This window comes from Suncus etruscus, chromosome 1, assembly GCF_024139225.1.
Source record: "Suncus etruscus isolate mSunEtr1 chromosome 1, mSunEtr1.pri.cur, whole genome shotgun sequence".
Taxonomy (NCBI): Eukaryota; Metazoa; Chordata; class Mammalia; order Eulipotyphla; family Soricidae; genus Suncus; species Suncus etruscus.
This window is the reverse complement of record NC_064848.1, coordinates 30,771,539-30,793,781: the sequence shown is the minus strand read 5'-3', so window position 1 is coordinate 30,793,781 and position 22,243 is coordinate 30,771,539. Positions and strand designations below refer to the sequence as shown.

At 36.2% G+C, this 22,243-nt stretch overlaps 1 protein-coding gene across 1 annotated transcript in view; it reads left to right on the top strand.

Annotated features, from left to right (window-relative positions):
* The window catches only part of BARD1 (BRCA1 associated RING domain 1), a 103,878-nt gene that overhangs the window by 78,831 nt on the left and 2,804 nt on the right, over window positions 1-22,243 (top strand). Inside the window, exons 10-11 of the mRNA XM_049768328.1 lie at window positions 5,275-5,407; window positions 5,902-5,994. Of these exons, the coding sequence (XP_049624285.1) occupies window positions 5,275-5,407; window positions 5,902-5,994 (226 nt within the window). The remainder of the gene's footprint in view (window positions 1-5,274; window positions 5,408-5,901; window positions 5,995-22,243) is intronic.

The following is a 22,243-nucleotide window of genomic DNA, read 5'->3' as shown; positions in this document are numbered from 1 at the left end:
TCTTTGGTTTTTGGGCCACACGCAGTGACACAGACACTCAGGGTTACTCCTGGCTATGCGCTCAGAAATCACTCCTGGCTAAGGGGACCATATGGGACTTCCTGGGGATTGAACTGGGGTCTCTGAGGCTAGTGCAGGCAAGGCAGACATCTTACAGCTTGCACCACTGCTTTGGCCCCCCCCCCTCTCTCTCTCTCTCTCTCTCTCTCTCTCTCTCTCTCTCTCTTTCTCTCTCTCTCTCTCTCTCTCTCTCTCTCTCTCTCTCTCTCTCTCTCTCCCCCCCCCTCGGGGGACCATTCATATTACTTTATCCCCTTTCAGTTCCCTGTTCTTGTCCAGAGTGATCAGTTTTAATCATCACTGTCACCATGGATCATTCACTACCCTAACTGCATTCACCACTCTTTGTGGCAAGCTTCCTACCATGCTGCACTGGTCCTCCTGATCCACAGCTTTATTGACTCTGGATATTATTAAGTTACTATCTATTATTTTTCTTATAACCCACAAATGAGTGTGTTGATTCTATTATTCTCCCTCTGACTCATTTCACTAAGCATGATAATCTCTATATCTATCCATGTATAAGCAAATTTCATTACTTCATTTTTTCTAATAGCTACGTAGTATTTCGTTATACGCACAAAATGTATTGAGTTGATAGAAGTGATGTGAGTATGGGATATGCGTATATGTATATATACATATATAAACATTTTTTTATAGTTTTCTCACAACTAGACTATGAATTGTGCTGGTATTTGAAGAGTGACTGCAAAAATTGGGCACAAAAAGAAGGGTGGAGGTGAGAAAGGGAGGGAGGAAGAGTTGGTCCTGACTGCCCATCCTGATAAAGCTTGCTCCTAAAATGAGCACAAGTGCCTGCTATTAGCTAAGTTTGAAATTCTTTAAATCAGTTACTTCCAAACAAATACTAGAAGCTGCTATAGGTTACCCAGTAGGTGGGGTTGATACACGAGTAGCAATTTCCTAGTTAGAAGTTCCATTTCAAAGGAAGATGAATGGCATTGAAGAGTTCTTCAAGTCTAGAGAGGTAAAACTGAAGGAAGCAAAACTTAGAAAAGCAAGCATCTGGGCTGAAAGATTTATTAAGCTGTTTGCCATACTTCTTTTGTAACTTCTCAGCCCATGAGTCCCTTCAGAATTATGGTTATCCTTTTTAAAACTATGGATTGACATTTTTTCAATTAAAATTATTTGTTTCTTGTTTTGGAACCACACCTGGTGTTTATTTGGATAGGATACTATTGGAGTGGTGCTTTTGGGTCATTCCTGATAGTTTTGTGGGGACCATGGGGTGCAAGGAACTTAGACAAAATGACTGTGAACTATTTTTGAACTATTTCTGGAAAAATAAAAACACTGACTTTTTTATATAAATAAAACACATTTTTTATAAATAAAAACACATAAGTTAGTATGAATTAACTTATCTAAGAAGCCATTCTATTGGCTTCTTGGAATTCTGTTGGAATTAATTATATTTATTAATTATTTTATTTATTTTATATTTATATTTTATACATTTATATATAATTATTCATATTTATTAAGTATTATAATTCTATTGAAATTATTTCTCAAAACTTATTTACCAGTGTACATAATATTGCATATGGTTATTGACCTATTGGGATGTTATTTGAACCTTGTATTTCGGAACATCTGTTTATTTAGATCCAGTAAATGCTCTTCCACATCGTGCCCCAGATCAGACATGTGATTTTGCCAGCTGTTTGCTTTAAGTTTGTGATTTTTTTTAAAATAGCATTTCTTAACTGTAAGAAATTAGTGCCAATTTCTATTTTTTATTCCAAGTAAAACACTGATGGGAAAAAATGCTTGACCCACTTTGGAGCTTTCCTTGGGTTGGTGGAAATAGTATACAGGCTATATTTAGAATTGATATCTTCATTCTTGTATTGTGCAGAGAACTGATTGAGTTGAAGTGGAGTTATGTAATTAAAAAGTAATGTGTTCCATTTAGAACTATTTTTATGGCCCTTTATTTGTATAACTGAGAACACTTTGATTGTTTTCTAATATTAACCTAGAATAATGGAACAATTCATAAAGTATTGAATTGTTTTCATGTTTATAATCTTTAGATTAGACATGGATACATGTCCTAATAATGCAATGATGAGGAATGTTACATATATAAGAAATGCAGTGCTGGACCCGGAGAGATAGCACAGCGGCGTTTGCCTTGCAAGCAGCCGATCCAGGACCAAAGGTGATTGGTTCGAATCCCGGTGTCCTATATGGTCCCCCGTGCCTGCCAGGAGCTATTTCTGAGCAAACAGCCAGGAGTAACCCCTGAGCACCGCCGGGTGTGACCAAAAAAAAAAAAAAAGAAATGCAGTGCTAATGCTTGTATGATATGTGCAGCATGACCTATAACCCTTTGTATTTGAGCCTTACAGGAAATAATGACTCAGGTAAACTTTTAAGTGCTAAGAAATGTCATAAAAATTATTAAAAAGGAGCTTAAATTGTCTTGTGTATGTTTTTGCTTAATACATATTAAACACACTTTTTTTTTTTTGCCACACCCAGTGATGCTCAGGGGTTACTCCTGGCTATGCACAGTATCCACTACAACTACCATTTAGAGACCATTGAGTTTCTTCATGCAGTTATTCTAACTCCCACATATAAATGCTATTATTCTGTATTTATCCTTTTCTTTTGGTTTATTTTACTTAACATAATATCTTCCAGTTCGGTGCAGGTTGCTGCAAATTGCATAATGGTATTATTTTTTACAGCTGTGTAGTATTCCATTGTTTATATGTACCACATATTCATTATTCACTTGCCTGTTACTGGACATTTAGGTTGATTCCAAGTTTCAGATACTGTACTGAATGCTGCAATGAATAGTAGTGGATGAATGCTTTTCTGTCCTGGCATACATACCCAAAAGAGAAATTGCTGAGTCATATGACAGCTCAATTTTGAATTTACTGAGAACCCTCCATACTGTTTTACTTAGGAGTTAGACCAAGAATCATTCGTACCTACAGTGGATAAGAGTTTTTCTCACCACATTTCCACCAATAGAGATTGTTCTTATTATTTTTGATATGTGCCACTCTCACTGGTGTAAAATGGTATCTCATTGTTGTCCTGATTTGGATTTCCCTAATGATAAGTAATGCTAAGCTTTTTTTCATGTGTCTGTTGGCCATCTGTTGGTTTTTCTCAGAGAAATATCTGTTTATTTCCTCTCCCCAGTTTTTGATGGGGTTTTTAGGTTTTGTGGAGTTAACTTTTGTGAGTATTTTGTTTATCCTAGATATCAAACCTTTAACTTTTGTGAGTATTTTGTTTATCCTAGATATCAAACCTTTTTCACGTAAACACATTTTTGGAATGAGTTATTGAGTTATTAGAATGTTTATTCACCTACGCAACATTTTAGATCTAGCACAATTACTGTTGGGCATGTGTCTACATAAATTATAGCTACTCTTCTATGAAGTAACTATTTAAATTGCAGCTCTCTTTTTCAAGTTGCTGAGCTGTCCTAGTGATCAACTTAGTTTTTGCTCACACTCTTCAGAGCCTCAAGAACCCAAAGGTTCAGCTTGCATTTTATACCTAGACACATTGGGGGATATCATGCCATATGTTTGAAAAATTGCAGTATTTTGTCATTTTTTGTTGTTTTTTTGTTGGTGGTGATGGTAGTTTTTTGGTTTTGGTATTTGGTTATTTTTTGGTTTGGGGCCACACCGAGCAATGCTCAAGGGTTACTCCTGGCTCTGTGCTTATTAATCGCTCCTTGCAGGTTCGGGGGACCATATGGGATGCTGGGAGTCGAACTCGGCTCTGTCCTGGACTGGCCGCATGCAAAGCAAATGCCCTACCTCTGTGCTATCTCTTCAGCCCGTCTTTTTTATTTTATTCTGTCCTTCTTCAATACATTAATGATAATTTACCTTTTTTTGTTTTGGCTGGTTCATTGTTTTTAACTCATTAATTTTTGACTAACTTATTTTATTGCTATATAGTAAAGTATATTAAATTTTTCTGTCTGCTAATGAAGATGATATTCCTTTGTTGGTTATTCCTTTTTTATTTGTTTTAACTTTTTCTCTCCTAATTTATATTTTTGTTATGAGTCACACCCAGCAGTGCTTACTTTTGACTTAGAAATTATAGACCTGCCAGGGAATGACCCTAGGTTGGTTGCATGACGATCAGCACGTTACCTGCTATATTGTCTCTCCAGCCCCTGCTAATTGATATTGCTGTTTCTTGATGCCATTTAAAACATTTTATCCTTTTGGGGTCTCCTCAAAATTTTAGGTTTTTCTGTTTAAAGTGACAATATTAATAAATGGGGAGAATGCTAGAGAGTTGTAGGCAGTCCAGTAGATCTAATAATTTTATATATGGATACCTAAAACTTGAAAACTATTACAAGTACCTAAACTGAAATAAAAATATTAGCTTTTGTTAGAAACTTTTTTTTTTTCATGATCAGCCTTGATAGTATTATTCAGATTGAATCAACTTTTGTATTCTCTTTTGTTTTTGTTTTCTTGGTTTTTGGAGTTAACACCTTTGGTAGTATTTGTATGTGTCTTTAAGATGAACACAACTATATTAACATTAATGTTCTTGGATTTTTTTTATATAATCTTAATCTAAACAGACCATGTTGAGGTTGATATTGTCATAAATTAGTGGAGGAAGATAAAGATATTGGGTATTACTTAAAAAGGAATTTAAAAGCTCACTAGTGAAAGAATGAAGTCTAAACCTCCAGGAATGCTATTTTATTTAAGTAAGTTTATTTTGGTTTAGGGGCCATGGGCTGTACATGGAGATATTCAAGGGTTCTGCTGGCTCTGCACTCAGGAATTACTCTTCTGTTGCTTGGGGGACCATGTAAAATGCTGGGGATTGAAGCCAAGTCGGCTGGGTACAAGACAAGCACTGCTAAATTATTTCTCTCACAATGAGAGACCTATTTTAGACTGAAGAAAAGAAAATCTCCTTGATTTTATAGAGATTTATCCCAAGTACTGTTTAATTGAGTGAAAAAAAACAAATAAGAAAATAACTTTATATACATTGAGCACTAAGACTGAGTGATGGATCAGTGGATCTTACTGAGAAACACTATTGTAAGTAATGAAGTCCAGTGTTATATCTAGTGAAGGCTAGTTTTTCACCAATCATTCTCTAGATTTTTAATTGCCTTTAATGCTGTCATATTTGTTTTTTTTTCAATATCAGGTGAACACCAGTCAGCGCAGGAATCACCCTTTGATACTTATAGGCAGTGGACTGTCTTCAGAACAACAGAATATGCTGAGTGAACTTGCAGTAATTCTTAAAGCTAAAAAATGTGCAGAGTTTGATAATACAGGTGAGGATATTTATTTGCTTCGACCAGAAAAAACTTTCAAATACATTTTACTTTATATAATTTCCTTTGATAAATATATAGTTTAACCATTGGAATATGGATAGTCTGACTCTTGTATTGAATGCATAGAATTTTTTTTGAACTATTTGTAGGCTTAGTTTAATAAAGAAATATGTCAATAGGACACAATCAGTGAGTTTGTAATGACAAGTCTTATGCAGTGCTTTCAGTTTTTACTTACAGTTTGAAAATGAAAGAATAATTTGTATTTGCTAATGTGCCTTAAAGGTAATGTGGTTCATGAAATGACTTCGTGTTGGTATACAGGCTACAGAATGATCATAAAAGAAAGGCTTACTTTAAATCTAATGATGTCTGACTTTAAAAAGGTTTTAGATGGGTTTATGAAGACTAGCTGGTTAAACTAGTTAAAGAATTATTGTGGTGTACAGCTCTATTTATTGTTTTTTTATTTGTTTATTTTTATATTCTAGTAACTCATGTCATTGTTCCTGGTATGACAGTTCAAAGTACTCTGAAATGTATGCTTGGGATTCTCAATGGATGCTGGATTCTAAACTTTGAGTGTATGTATTGGATTTGGGTAAATCACAAAATGAATGAAGTATACCAGTTTTGGGGGTGGGTGACAGGGGGATGTTTGGCCAAACCCAGTGCTACTCTTGAGTTTCACCTGGCTTTGTACTCAGGAATTAATTCTGGTAGTACTTGCGGGGACACTATGGATTGCCAGTGATTGAATTTTTGTCATTCATGTACAAATTAAGTGCTCTACTCTCTGTATATCACCCTGAGCTTATGAAGTAGAATAATATTTTTCAAAAATGTGTGTTTCAGCCAATAATTATTTAAGGAATTATGCCAATTTTCTTATCTTTTTTTTTCTACTATATTTACAAAGTTTATTTAAAACTTTTGTTGCTGTGCCAATCCATAGTATGTCAGGTAGGATACTTGCCTTTCACGCTGCTCATCCAAGTTCAATCCTTTGAACTTTGACTTATTTGTGCTTTTCACTTTGAGGTATCAGTTTTAGAATAAAACAAGAACAAGGTAATAAAGAAATCTTTTCTAATTCTCAATTGCTAAAGTTTCTACTTTGTGTGTTGTTGTTGTTGTTTTCTTGTTTATATTTTTGAGCAACACCTGGTGGTGCATAAGGGTTACTACTGCTCTGTGCTCAGAAATTACTCCTGGCAGTTCTAGTTCATATGGGATGCCGGTGATTGAACCAGGATCAGCCATGTGCAAGGCAAACGCCTTACCCACTGTCCTACCACTCTAGTCCCTAAAGATTTTACTTTTAATACAGTGGTTGACATAAGATCATGGATCAATTTTAATTTTTGTTTTATTTTTGTTTAGTGGCAGTTTTTAGGGATTATTCCTTGTTCGGTGCTTAGTGATTACTTCTGGCCAATATTCAGAACCAAATGCAGTGCCGGGGATTGATAATGTTACAGTTGAATATTTTGATACTAGTGATGGTTATGTTAAATTGACTTATATATACATAAATAATAATAAATATATGTATTTATATATTAAATATGCATGCATAGCTGATCAAATCTGATTAATCTGATAGATTGTATCTATTTAAAATTTTGACTTTGTTATTGTCTTCCAGTTGTATAAAATGTTGCCATTGTTCATGGGAGGAGTAATCTGTATTATATCATTATAATGTTTTGGCAACCTCTGAATCTATAATTATTTTAACAAAAAGTGTTAGGAAAGAGAATTTACTACTCTTTTTTGTTAGTTTGGTTGCTTGGTTTTTGGTTTTGGGACCACACCTAACAGCACTCAGGGGTTATTCTTGGCTCTGCTCTCAGAAATCACTCCTGAGAGGCTCTGGGCTGCTGGGGATCGGAGGCCCCCAAATTGCCACATTTAACAAACTTTTCTTTTTAAGAAGCAAGTGATTGAATTAAGTTTGGTTGCTTTTTTAAAAAAACAAAACAACTTTGTTCTAACCTTTGTGCTTTGAAGTAAGTTTTATGGGAGGGATACTTGATTTATCAAGATCTTAATTACATTATTTAAACTGTGCCTTGGAGTTAATTTGTTTTGCAAAGCAGTTTTCCTTTAGCAATTGATATCCGTGTGTTCTGAATATAAGCTATCAGTTTCCTAGTGTGACTGGTCTCCACTGCTGCAGACTGATCCCTTTAAGAGGCTGTGGTGCTGCCATATGTCCCAATCAATTTCTGTGATCGGTCTCTGCTAGTCTCAAGCAGTTTTAGAAGTAAGATAAGAAATGGAACTGACTGTCTGTTTGCATAGAAAATAAAATTTCTCACTTTTCCTTTACTTTGGAACTTGCTTTTCTTTTTTTCAATGTAGCAAGTCTTACTGGGCTCCATGATCTAAAACTTATTTTAACTTCGTTCAATTATTATAAATAAGCCTTTCACCAACCCCCATGCCAGAAACTTAGCCCATGACTATAGGAAGGAATAGATTTTCATAATAATTTGGCCTTAGTAATAAAGAAGCCCTGTAAAAATGTGAATGTTAAGGCATTTACCACTTAACTTCAAGTCTTCTTCTTGTGAATTTGCTGAACTAGCATCTGGTTACAGTTATAGGCTACCCAATTCATTTCCATAAAGTCAGCCTTCTTCAAAAATACGTAAGTTTTGTCACTTTAATGGTTTGGCCATGTCATTTTTATAGAATCTCTGAAGGATTCAGGCTGGCTTTAGAGTGTGCTATTGGGTGATTCTCACAGTAGTGAATAACATACGCTGCTGTCAGTGGTTCTTACAAGATAAAGGATGGATAAAATCTTATTCAAGTTCGTTTCCCTATATTTTCTAACACAGAGTCCAAAGAGAAGTAGGTTCAGGCATTATACAACCACTTTTCGTAATCCCTGGCTTTGGAAAAATAAATCAGGAACCCTCAGATATCTTATTCCTAGTGTCAGGAATCTCACACTGATTTTTTTCTTTTAAAATATTTTGTCAGTGATGGTGGTGGTGGTACATCCAGTGATTTTTTTTTTTTTATTTTCCCAGCCAACCCTGCAGACAGTTCATGCCAGCAATGAAGCATGTGGTATTAGTTGAATCCTGTCATTTCAGAGATTTTCTATAGCAGCCTAATGAAGTTTGGGGGCCTCCAAGACTGCATCTGGTAGTGCCCAGGGGATCATGTTGTGCTTGAGGGAAAACCATCTCAACCCACATCTACATCATGGGCCTTAATCTCTGTATTATCTCTCCAGCCTGAGTATATACCTTTAGCTTGCTTCAGAGGAAGCCTTTACAAATGACTTTAATCTTTTGTTTCATCTTAGGGCCATGCTATCATTAATTGTGTGTGACTTCTATCAAGAGCTTGCAGATCACTACGAAAATGTTCTGAGGACTATATGGTTAATTCATTTAACAAATTAGATAAGTTCAAAATTAAACAAAACTTAAAAAAAATCTAAATTTAAAAAAATTTAAAAATGAAAATTAGGAGCCGGAGGATAGTACGGTAGGGCATTTGCCTTGCATGGAGAAGGACGGTGGTTCGAATCCTGGCATCCATATGGTCTCTTGACCCTGCCGGAGGCTATTTCTGAGCATAGAGCAGGAGTAACCCCTGATTGTCACAGGGTGTGGCCCCCCCCAAAAAAAACAAAAAAAAATTAAAAAAATGTTGATCAATTGAAACAAAATTTAACTACTGCAAGTTTCCTTTTTTATGGTATTTTGCTTAGTTACTATCTCTCTTATTTTCCCACTTTATATATGTATTTTATAATGTCAGTAGACTTAGCCCAAGTTTTTTTTTTAGATCTCTTAGAATATAAAGAAGGTGGAATTTTATCATGCCAATAACCTGTATTAATGCATACCTTTCAAAGTTTTTTCTACTCTGACCTTTAAAAAAAGTTCTTTATTTTTCATTGTGAAGAGAACAGATGGCTGTAATTTTTTTTTAACAGTTGCATCCCTTTTTACTATTCTCATCTATGTTATATAAAGTCATTGTTGTATGCATTTAAAAAAAAACCTCTGGGGGCCAGAGAGAGCATGGAGGCAGGACGTTTGCCATATATGCAAAAGGATGGTGATTCGAATCCCATCATCCCATATGGTCCCCCCGAGCCTGCCCAGAGCAATTTCTGAGCATAGAGAGCCAGGATTAACCTCTGAGTGCAGCTGGGTGTGACCCAAAAACCAGAAATATAAAAAATCTCAACACCTAAGGACATTACTATAAGAACGTGTCAATCCTTTTGCATTAAACTTGAGTCTTAAGTATGGACCAGGCAAATAAGAGTTTGCTTTAGATGAGAAAGATTAAATAGAAAAGACAGTTATTTTGTTATAATTTTATAAGTAAATTAATTTAAATTCGTAAACTTCTATTTAGCATTAAAATTTCATAAGGATGGAATTTAGCAGTGCTGTGGAATTCTAAAAATTAATTGTAATTTTATTCTATTTAAAAAAGCTAATTATCAAAATAAGATTATTTGATATATAAAGCATCAAAAAGATTAATGGTAAGGATATTTTATGCTTAGAATGTTCCTTACCAAAGATTTTCTAAGTCCTTTAATGTGTCATACATTGAATATATTGCTCAGTAACTGGTCACATATACCACAATGGTGCCATGGGTGATCTAATGAAATTATTAGTTTATTACCTCCAAAGTGGGGAATAGGCTATATCCTCTTGATGTGTAAGTTTCTGTGCATTGCTGTGTTTGTGCAGCACAATGTCTAAAGAAGATCTTCTTAGCACATACCCACATCTTTCACATGAGTGTAGCCCCACTTATGAGAATTTACTCAGAGTAAGTAATATAGCAGAGAGAAAAATCTACAAGAAGGTAGGAAATAAACTTAATTTGATAGACTTAAGAAAATTCTGAAATATTTCCAATATCTGCAAAAATACTTACACAATTAGAAAAATAATCATAAAATCATGATTTTTAAAAAATTTTGAAGGATAACCCAGTTACATTTTTTTTTTTTTTTTTTTTTTTTTTGGTTTTTGGGCCACACCCGGTAACGCTCAGGGATTACTTCTGGCTATTCGCTCAGAAGTCGCTCCTGCCTTGGGGGACCATATGGGACACCGGGGGATCGAACCGCGGTTCGTCCAAGACTAGCACAGGCAAGGCAGGCACCTTACCTCTAGCGCCACCGCCCGGCCCCACCCAGTTACATTTTTATTTTGAACAATGTATAACTGTGAATGTAAGCAAAGAATCAAAAGAAAACTGGTAAATAAAGGCTTGTTTACTATTAAGCCTTTTAAATGTGTATGATAGGGTGCCAGAGAGAGGTAAAGGTGTTCACTTTACACACAGCTATGACTCTGGCCCTAGAAATCTATTCTTTAACAATGTACTTTACAAATTTCTTCGTTTCTATCTTGTGTCCTTTCTCTTCTTGGCCAGACAATTTCTCCTACTTAGTTTTAACAACCATGACAGTTCTGAGAAGTATTGAGCTCTCAGTACTCAGAAGTCAAAATTTTGTGAAATGTATCGTAATTGGGATTCATCTGATGTTTTCCTTATGTTTAGGTTAGATCCTGAGACGTGAAGGTGAAATGCCATCCCATCATATGATATGCAGGGTTCATGCTCTGTATTTGTCTTGTCAAATTGATGTTGACCTTCATCACCTGGATAAAGTAGGCCTAAGATATTAGACTGTGGGTTTCTCTCATCAAAGAACCCCTTTCTCCCATTTGGATATTTATGACTTCTTTCATGAGCCAAACAATATAGACAGGCTGCAGACAGCCTGTCTACATAGATGTTGGTCCTGTCATGTACGAGAGCCAGACCATAGGAACTCAATACCTTTTGCAGTCTTGGAGCCAGACATTCCCTCCGTAGAGCTTAAGCAAGTTAAATCCAGTCATGGCTTAATTAATACAGAACTTGGAAACTCATCTTACACTCAAACTACTCTTGAAAGATTTCCTTGTGTTCATATGAAAAATGTACTTTCTTGTCTCAGATAAATATACCTAAGTTTCTTCCTACATTAAAAAGTATACAAATGCCTTTTTTCTCTCCTGTCTATCTAGTTCTAGATGATATCTCTGGCAGACCAAATTTTTGTAGCTAGGAGTTATGCTTTACCTCTTCAAATTTTTGGGATTCTTTCACCTAAAAATTTTGCCTTCCTCCATGTACTTATTGTTGTGCATTTATTTATATCAATATGAGATGGTAGATATATATTTTATACTTAAGGCTCTAGCCAGTATGGATGAAAATGTTTTCTTGTTCACATTTGTTCATCTTTGATGATTGGAAACTTTCAGTTGACGCTATCCTTATTTGATGGTTAGAAGGGGCATGGGTGCCAGATCTGGTGGTGCTCAGGATTTACTCCTGTCTTTGTGCTCTGGAATCCCTTCTTACAGGCTTGAGTACAGTATGGTTCACCAGAAATTGAACCCTGGTCAGTGGGAAGTACAAGGCAAGCACTATAGCTACTGTCATATCTCTATTTGAGGGTGAGTGGACTACTTATTTGTGGCCAGATGATGTTAGTTCATTTTTATGTCCTCTGTTCTGGTTCTCTCATTAGAGAATTGTTTTAGAGTGAGATGTGCAAGTTAAAACTATTCATCGACACCTGGAGGTGCTGGCAGAGCAAAGACATACTGGTTCAGTTTTAGTGGTTAGTGGGTATGGCTGGTGAAGTTAGTTGTTCCCAGTTCTCTATGAGAGATGTTAGTTCTTAAATGCAGTTGATTTTGCCTTTGTTTCCATGTATTTTGAAAGCTATTGGTCAGCCTGACTCCTTTTAGTGAAGATGTTCCATGCAATTGTTATGCGATTAGATTTTTATTTTGGTCACAGTCTACAGTGCATGCTGAGTTTCTCAGGACCTCCTAAACACAAAATTGTATTTGTGTGTGTTTGAGTGTGTTTTAAATTCTCATGCACAAGGGTTCTCTTTGTGCTGTCAAGTTTCGTGTGTTTTGACAAATGTGTTATTTATTCCCCCTTATAGTTTTATGCAGAATATAGTTCAACTGCCCTGTGTAGCTTGTTTTTCCCTTCCTGTGCTCTTTTTAACCAATCTTCAGTCCTGTCAACAGCTATGTTGAGAGTTGTTTTGCCTTTTATGAGAGAGTGGATCTGAAAACCGCTCACAGAGGATCATTTTCTCCAGTCCCAGCAAATTTTGGTTAAGGGGTGGATGGTAAGGAAGGGTTAATGCTAGGTCTAAAGATGTGATGTTACTTATACTCTGCAGTGCCTGGGACCACCAAAGCCACACCCAGAGATGATCAGAAGACTGATGCAAAGGATTCATGTGTCATCACTGAAGTCAGAATATATTATAGCCTGTTCATATTTAGATGGGCCCTTTTAACTTAATAAAAAATGCATTTAAAATTTATCCATGCCTTATTATGACTTGATAGCTCATTTATTTTCCTTTATCACTAAATAATAACCCACATTTTTTTTTTACAAAATAATTGTACCAAAATTGGTTTATTCATTCTTCTATTTTGAAGCAAGTCAGTTGCTTTCAATTACCTCTTTGCAGTTGCTCTAAACTTTCATGTGCAGGTATGAATGTCAGTGTTCAAATCTTTTGAGAACCAAGGAGTGCCTTTGAAGGAACTGCCAGAGTCTTCCAAATGACTGTTCAGTTTGTATCCTGACTAGTAAAGGAAGAAAAATTCGGCTGTTTCTCATCAAGTAGATCATCTGTTTAGTCTTCCCCAAAGATTATTTGATGGCTTTAGTCTTTGAAATATTTAAAATCTGTGTGTAGATTTCTCCCTAATTTCATAGACCAGGTTTATGTACTTGATATGTAGACTTAACAAATATAATTAGATATGGACTCTTATCCTGCACTGTGGATGATTTTTTTCTCTTATACTAAGAGAAGTGACTGCATCACATAAATTCATGACCATATTTGTTGGTTCCTTGGCTGAAATGAAAATGTACATTTGTTTATATACAAATTATTTATGAAGGAAGAGTAGTTATGAGATGTTTAGAATAATGATTGACATTTCTGACTGGAGTGGTAGTATAGCAAGTAGGGTGTTTACCTTGCATATAGTGACTGACCTGCATTGATCACTGGCATCATCCTATATGGTCCACGGAGCATAGAGTCAGGAGCAAGTCCTGAGCACCAACAAGCGTGGCCCAAAAAGCCAAATTTGATTCCTGGCATCCATATGGTCCCCTGACCCCACCTGGAGTGATCGTTTAGTGCAGAGTCAGAAATAAGCCCCCAAACCAAATTTTTTTTTAATTTTAATGAAAAATTAAGGTATGCTTTTGTATTAAAAGATCTTTGGGTGCCAGAGAAATAGTGCAGCAGTAGGGCATTTGCCTGGTCAACCCGGGAGGAACCCGGTTCAATTCCTGGCATCCTATATGTTCCCCCAGCCTGCCAGGGGCAATTTCTGAATTTAGAGCCGGAGTGGCCCCTAAGCATCTCCGGATGTAGCACAAAGCTCAATCAGTGAATCAATTAATCAATCAATAAAGTTTAAAAAGAAATCTTTAAGAAAATCTAATTATAGAACTCCTAATTATTTATGCAAGGATTTCAGAATTTGATAAGATTAAAGCTAACTTAATGAGTTTGACTTAAACAGTACTTTAGGAATTGGGTTAATGCTTTATCTACATTTAAAAAACTAATAAGATCAAGGTAAAAAGGAAACTTATTTGAAATAATAGACATGATCAGAAAGGCATCTAGGCTAAAAGAAACTTTATTCTAATATTATATTTCTATAAAATAATAATACTTTACTCAAATCCTTAAGATATAGTGGAACATGTGAAAAGTAAGAAAGATAAAATAAAGATATAAAAAATTTATATGGATAGAGCCCTGACATATTTTAAATTTTAGTATTCAGACATGGGAAGAAATTCCCAGAGTTGTGTATTCACATTTGAATACAATGTAAAAAAATTTTTTGGATGAAGAAGCCATATCAGGGAATGTTTAGGACTTACTGTAGATACTACATTAAGGTTGTTTCTGGTAGGACTTGGGGAACCATATGTAGTGCTGGATATTAAGCATGCAAGGAAATCACCCTACCCACTGTACTCATTCCAGCCCAAGTTATTACTGTTTATATTGTTATTATATTACTATTTTTATTAAGGTGCTTGGGTTATGTACCGTATTTTCTGGCATATAAGACGACTGGACAAATAAGACAACCCCCTAATTTTCTTGTTAAAATATAGGGTTTGGGCTATATTTGCCATATAAGACTACCTCTCCTTTAATGCACACCAAATGGAAATTAAAAAACGTAAAAAGAGTAGAACCCTCAAAGGTTAACAGTATGTATAATAAAGCTAGTCATTGGAGTGCCAATAATCATTTTACATTTGTCATTTGTAGTGAGTGACTGATTTTTTTTTGGGGGGGCCACACCCAGCAGTGCTCAGGGGTTACTCCTGGCTGTCTGCTCAGAAATAGCTCCTGGCAGGCACGGGGGACCATATGGGACACCGGGATTCGAACCAACCACCTTGGTCCTGGATCAGCTGCTCGCAAGGCAAACGCCGCTGTGCTATCTCTCCGGGCCCTTGACTGATATTTTTAATTGTGATCTACATTGAGAGTGGGGAGAGGGGTCTTCTCCAAGAGCATCTGGCTGGGGTGCAGTAATTAATAGGACAGCTAGAAAGAGACAGCCTCCTCTGTGTCCCATAAAAGCCGAACAGAGGACTGAGCACCAGAAAGCCACATATCCGGCAGCTGGATGAGATGCGGCCCTTACTAACTCAGCTCCTCTTAGTGCCCTGAAAAATGAATCAGGACAAGCAGAGGACTGAGAGATGATGCTTAGCAGCTGGATGGGATGCACCTGTAAGAGGGGGGTGGATCACTCGTTCCTAAAGCTGTAGTAAGTTTCAGCATGCCTTATACTGGCGTATAAGACAACCCTGGACTTTTTTTGGGGGGGATGCTCAGAAATTGCTCCTGCAGGCTCCGGGGACCATATGGGATGCCGGGATTTGAACCACCGTCCTTCTGCATGCAAGGCAAATGCACCACCTCCATGCTATCTCTCCAACCCCTCGACTACCCTGGACTTTTAAGAGTTTTTCATGGGTTAAAAAGTCGTCTTATACGACGGAAAATACGGTATTTTAAGTTATGCTTTTTATGCATCCCAACCTCAGACTCATCATCAGAGTACTTGCATCCCTCCACCAGTGTCCAAAGCTCCCTTCAAGCCACCATCTCCCAATAAGTTCAGTTTTATCGATAAAATATCCAGTTCTAGAGACTTTGGCCATTTGATATTTCCTTATATGTTTCTTTATATCCCACATAGAGGAGTTTTGTTTTGTTTTTCTGACTTTATTTATATAGGTGGTTAACACCTACATTCAGATAATAGGTGATTTAAGTTAAACTCCTTAAATTTCACAAACTTGCATTACTGATAATACTGAAAATTACTGAAAAATAAGCTTTAAAAAGGTATTTTTTTTCTTTGTAAATTTATGAGTTGAAAAACAATGGTGTGAGTAATTTTATGTTTTAAAATTAATATGAAATAGATAAAACCTATAAAAAACAAATTAGTAAGAGTGAAAAGGGGAGAACTAAGAAAATTTCAAAGGAAAATCTGAGTAAACATTAAAGTATAAAACTGTATATTAAAAATGTATCTTATCTGTAGCTTATAAAATGTATCCTGTAGACTTTATGTTAGAAAAATATTATAAATGCCTAAATAAGTACCCGCATTAACAAGTAAAAGATTATAATAAAAAACTCTTAAAAAAATTCTGAAGATGCTGCAAATTCAACCGAATAAACAGAACATTTAATAATAAAGCACTTACTATTAAAAATCATAAAATATTTTAGCGAGCTATAAAATAAAAAAATAACTTTGTTAATATTATGACAGACAACCTCAAACAAGTGAATGACATACTTAGTGACAGTGCTAAGGAGTTAGTCTTGCCTCTAAAGAAACTCATTTAACATTTCTTGCAAAAATAGCATCTAGATTATGAATTGCCTAGGCTGTTTCTTGTCTTAATGAAGCTATGTATCATTCCTTCAAATCTGAATGTTAATGTAGCTAGGGAGAGTATTCTTGGAGAGGTGTTCATTTCATTGAATTTTTTTCTTTGTTTTTTTTTTGTTTGTTTGTTTTCTTTTTTTTCTTTTTTTTTTAATTTTTATTTTGATCATATTGGCTTACATATCTTTCACAGTAGTATTTTAGGTACATATTAACATTGAATCAGGGGATTACCCATCACCAAATTTGTCCTCACCCCATTCCCGTTCCCTTCCTTCAACCAACTCATCTTTCAATAACTGTGTATATCATGAACATTTCATTAAATAAAAGTTAATGAATTATGCTTATGCGGTAAGGTGTCTGCCTTGCACGCGCTAGTCTAGGATGGACTGCAATTTGATACCCCAGCGACATATGATCCCCCAAGCCAGGAGCAATTTCTGAGCGCATAGCCAGGAGTGGCCCTTGAGCATCACTGAGTGTGGCCAAAAAAAAAAGTTAATAAATTAAAAAAATGTAAAGAAAAATATTTACTCCTAGTTTGCCAAGAGATTTTATACATTTTTCAATGATGAGTTGTCTCAATTACTTTGAGAGTTCTGCCTTATGATTATTGTAGTAATTAGGCTTCCCTGTCCTGAGTAAAACTTAAAAACATCCTGCACTAATATAGTTTACATGAGTTTACATGAAATAGGTAAAAACAGAAACGTAACAGTAATAGTGAAGAGACTTAGAAATTTTAAAGAACCCTATAAAATGTTATATGATACATGCTGCCTAAGTATCTACAGTAATAAGTAAATAATTGCAATAAAATCTATGAATGTTTGTTTGTTTTCTGCTATCTCCTATTCTCTTCTGGTGCAGCCTAATTTGATCTATGAGTCTTGGGGACTTTTTTGGCATATAAATGTCATTTTTTTCTTGCTATTTTCAATATCCTATCTTTGGCTTTTGTCATTCTGATTATAATGTGTATGTCTTGGGGGTCTTTTATTTAGGTCAGTTTTTACTGAGACCTTCTGAATCTGTCCCCATGTTCCTCAAATCTGGGAAATTCTTAGCTAGGTTAGTCAACTTGCTTTCATCAAATTTGCCTTCCTATTCTTCAGAAATTGCTGATGATTCTTACATTGTGCTATTCAGTTGTTTTTAGACTTTTTTCATCTTGTTTTCTAAAGGTTTTATACTTCTTGTCTTAGAACTTGATCTTTTCTACAATTAAAATTCTACTGCATTTTAACATACTCTATTGCATTTTTATATCACCAACTATATACTTCATTTTTGTCGCTTTTGAGTGTAATTTTCTCATTTGGTTCTTGTACTTTCTTGTGTTATGATGACTACCTATGCCATCATTTCTTTGAGCGCATAAACGTCCTCAACCCACTGTCTTTAGTAGAGAGCTGATTGGTCACCTACCATGTTATTATTTCCTCTTGTTGAGACTGGGTAAGCTTCATGTGTCTTCCTGGTTGTATTTGCCATTTTCTGTGAATCTCTGCAGTTAGCCCTCCTGGCATCTTAAGGACTTAGAACTGAGTTGTTCTTCTCCTTGATTATCTGTCTTCATCCAGTTACAGGAGTTATGGCTGTGTTTGGAGTGATGAGTACCTGGCTGTCCAGTTCAGGAAATGTGAGGGTGACCAACTGAGAAGATCTGTATTACGTTTTGTTTTTGTTTTTTAGCTACCTTAGGGCAAGTGACAGAGTAACTTCTAATTCCATCTTGGTTGGTTTTTGTATTACGTTTTTAAGTGAGACTGATTAAGAATGTTTATGTAGGACTAGAGCGGTGGCTCAAGCAGTAGGGTGTTTGCCTTGCATGTGCTAACCTAGGGTGGACCACAGTTCGATCCCCTAGAGTCCCATATGGTCCCCCAAACCAGGAGCGATTTCTGAGCGCATAGCCAGGAGTAACCCCTCAGCATCACCAGGTGTGCCCAAAAACCAAAAAATAAAAAATAAAAAAAAATGTTTATGTAACTTCTGGTAATTTGTTTAAAACAGAAAATGCATAAAAAATATCTTGATACAATTTGGCTCACTTTTGAGTTAAGGAAACCTTAAAATAACAATATTTTAAAATGCTGATTCAATAAATAATATTTTAGTTCCTAGATTCTTTTTCATTAATGATATTATTTATAGCATTGTTTACCATGTTTCTTGATGAAAGTTTGAAGTATTATCATTTCAACTGGTTTATCTCAAGCTTCACTGGGAAGTTGATGTGAATTTGTAATTTTGCAAATGTCTATAGAAAATGAAGTATGTGTTCATTCTGAAGCTTGAAGAATACAAATTAGAGTGGGAACTGTGGTAACAGTCGGATTCATTGATCTGTTAAATACAGAGCCAACTGCGTTGTTGTTCCCACAGTATCTCTCTAGCACAATCAAGTTTTTACTGTTTGGCAGATTTTCTGGTTCATGATTTAAATTTCTTAACTTCTCTCCTATTTAATCATCTATTAAGTTTTACATGATTTTTGTTACAATGCACAAAAGCTGAGAATACATAGTATTTCTATTTTCTTAGATGCTTTATTTTTAAAATAAAACACGTAAGTTATATTTTTGTTTTTAATTGATTTTGGAATTGGAGTTGCATCCTCATATCCTCACTATCACTGGGAAAGCAGTTGAAATCGCTTAGAATAGAAGTTTTCTTCTCTGAAAGAAGTCTAAGGACAATAGTAGATAAGAATTGGTTGGCTTGGTCCAACAGAGCTATTTAATGTCTATTCTCTGATATGAGATACTTTTTGGGGGTGTTGTTTGTTTTTTTGGAGTATGAATTGAGCTGTACTCAGAATTTATCTGGCCCTGGAATCAGTGTTCACTTCTGGTGGAGCTTGGCGTACCATATGGAATACTGGGAATCATACCCAGGTCAGCAATGGACAGGGCAAACATTCTACTTGCTGTACTACATAGCTTTGGTTCCTGATACACATTTTTTTTTTTACTTGCTTGTCTATACAACTTTCAACCACATAAGGAGCCTCATGTATTTATGTGTTCTGCCTTATTTGCTTTGAGTTACAACATGTAGTCTAAGGACCACTCTCCCCTTTTGAAGTTTTAGGGTTTTGTGTGTTTTTGTGTGAGAGCAACTATAACAAAACACTTAGTCATCATTGAACATATTATAAAACTAGGAACTTTTAATTTTTAGAAAGGGGAAAGAAGTGTTTTCATGCTTTGACTATATCAGGTGATATGGGGTGTTAACAGATTGTAAGTAGGAATAAGCCCCTCTCAGAGGGATAAATTTTTCTTTCAGTTCAATAATCATAATTGGAATGATACATTTATCTGTTCTGCTTTAGAACAATGTATTGAACAATTGCGATGCAGATGAAAGTTTTATGACGGATTATATTTTCACAGTATAAAGTAGTTCTTTTTATTAGAAAATAGAAGGCCTCTTCCTCTGGAGGTGCCATTTTGTTATCTTGGTGCCCGCTCTGCCGTTTTCTGGATGCCCATATAATGACCTCATTCCATTGTGCCATTTTTATTTCTTATTTTTTAATTCAACACTATGCTTTTTTTAACATTATAGAATTAATTAATTATGCCAATTAAATATAGAAAATGGCTAAGTGGCCAATACAGGCACAGTCTTTGTCATTAGAGCTTTTCACATTTTACCTTTTATTTCTTCCAGTGGATACCAGAGCATGTGCCATGTATAGTTTCTTTTTCTTTTTTTCTTTATTTTTGATTTTTATTTTTAATTATGAGAACAAGGGTGCAAAGAAAGAGGACAAGGTAAAGTTACAGTGGAAGGACAATCACCCATAACATAATTCTCAGAAGTCCCCTTGCTGATATCTTAACTTTGAAATTTCAGCCAAAGAACATTAAGATAAATAAGACAGAATCCATGTACAATTACTTTGTCCCTCAAGTCCCCAGATTGTAACACATTATAATATTTCTTAACAGTACACAAGGCAATCTAAAGCCATAAAACTTACGTAACTCCTTAAACATTACAGGCATAGTATTTTCTTACATTTCCATATACATGCATATTAGCTTAAGTTAACTTCAAATTTTAAGTGAGTTCTTTTTAAGGATTAGAGTCAAAGGAGCACAGTAAAAATGGTGTTAGAGTGGCAATTGTTGTTTGCATAGGCCCACCAAAATATGAGGGACATGGAAAGAAATAACCTTGGCCTTAGTACAAAGAGACCAGACCCCTGAAGTTTCCTGGCACAAGACCAACTCTAGGCTCCAGGCAACGAGTTTGTCCAATCCAGGTCATTGTCTGTAGTGCCAACACACTTTTATTTTTCACAGTCTCTGTTGTTGGTATCATGTTTCTGTATTAAAGATCCTGGAATCTGCATATCTTTCATTGAAGTCGGGATGTGGAGCATCCTCTCCTTTCACCTCACAATCAAAGGGCAATGCAGGGAGCCCTGTCCTGTAAGCAGGTCGTTGTTGTTGTTAAGTCCTCTCAGTGTTAAGGGAAGTCTCTTTTGAGCAGGTTGATGTCTGAGCAGTGTAGGGTCTTCCGTGGTAAAGGATTGCTTCCAGGTGATGTTATAGACCAGCCTGGATGTTTCGTGGATGGCTTCCCTGGTTCAGGGGAGAATGGATTATGCCCTTTCTTCTGAGGTCTGTGCCAGGTCGTTATGTCAATGTTCAGGGGGTAAGGTCCCTTTGCACTACAGGATTTGTGTGTTCCAATCTCTATTAGATAGGATCTTATTTGTATGTATATTATTTTCCCATTTTAATGTGCCTATGCAAATAAGAAGCAATGCCACGTGGTGTTATTGGCGCATATGGGGGCCATAAGAACAATTCCAATGATTCCCATGACATGGTTCAATCATAAGCATTAAACTGGGGGACTCTTCCACCAAAATTTCTTGTTAAACAGCTCAAAAAGAAAGATAAAAAGTGGTTAGAATCATCACTGTATAAGACAACATTTAGTAAGAATTATAGCTGTCAGAGAAAAAACACAAAATATTCTAAAGAAATACGCGTCCATTTTATGTATCTTGAAACAGTTTGGGGTTGTCACACACAATGCACAGCTTTGGACTGTGATTAGGATTGTACACTACTGAAGTTAAAAAGAGTAATGTAGGTTAGTGATGTTTGAGAAGGAGTCAGAGAGTTAAGGAGTAAAAAAGAGATTTGTAGGGGTGTGGGAAAGGGCAGAATACAAAATGAATATTCTGTATACGCAAAACATAACATAAGAATAAGTAATATTCTGAATACATGAAATACATGAAGTACACGCGGGGGCTCATGCCCCCGCGAGGTTCTGTAGTTTTTGGATGCCTAGGGAGGAATTTCTCACCCCCTCCCCCCAGGGCCCGATTAACCAGGCGTGGCCCTGAAGACCCGCCTGGTTTGGGGGGAATCTTGTTCACCTGGACTAAGTGGTCAGCCAAGGGGTCCTATGGCTAGCTGTCCTGCCCAGAGCCTCCATCATCCCAGTCGAAGGCCCACGAAATCCTGGCTTGTGGAGTGTTCTGAGCCCAGCAGAGCCTCTGTAGTTTTTGGATGCCTAGGGAGGAATTTCTCACCCCCTCCCCCCAGGGCCCGATTAACCAGGCATGGCCCTGAAGACCCGCCTGGTGTGGGGGGAATCTTGTTCACCTGGACTAAGTGGTCAGCCAAGGGGTCCTATGGCTAGCTGTCCTGCCCAGAGCCTCCATCATACCAGTCGAAGGCCCACGAAATCCTGGCTTGTGGAGTGTTCTGAGCCCAGCAGAGCCTCTGTAGTTTTA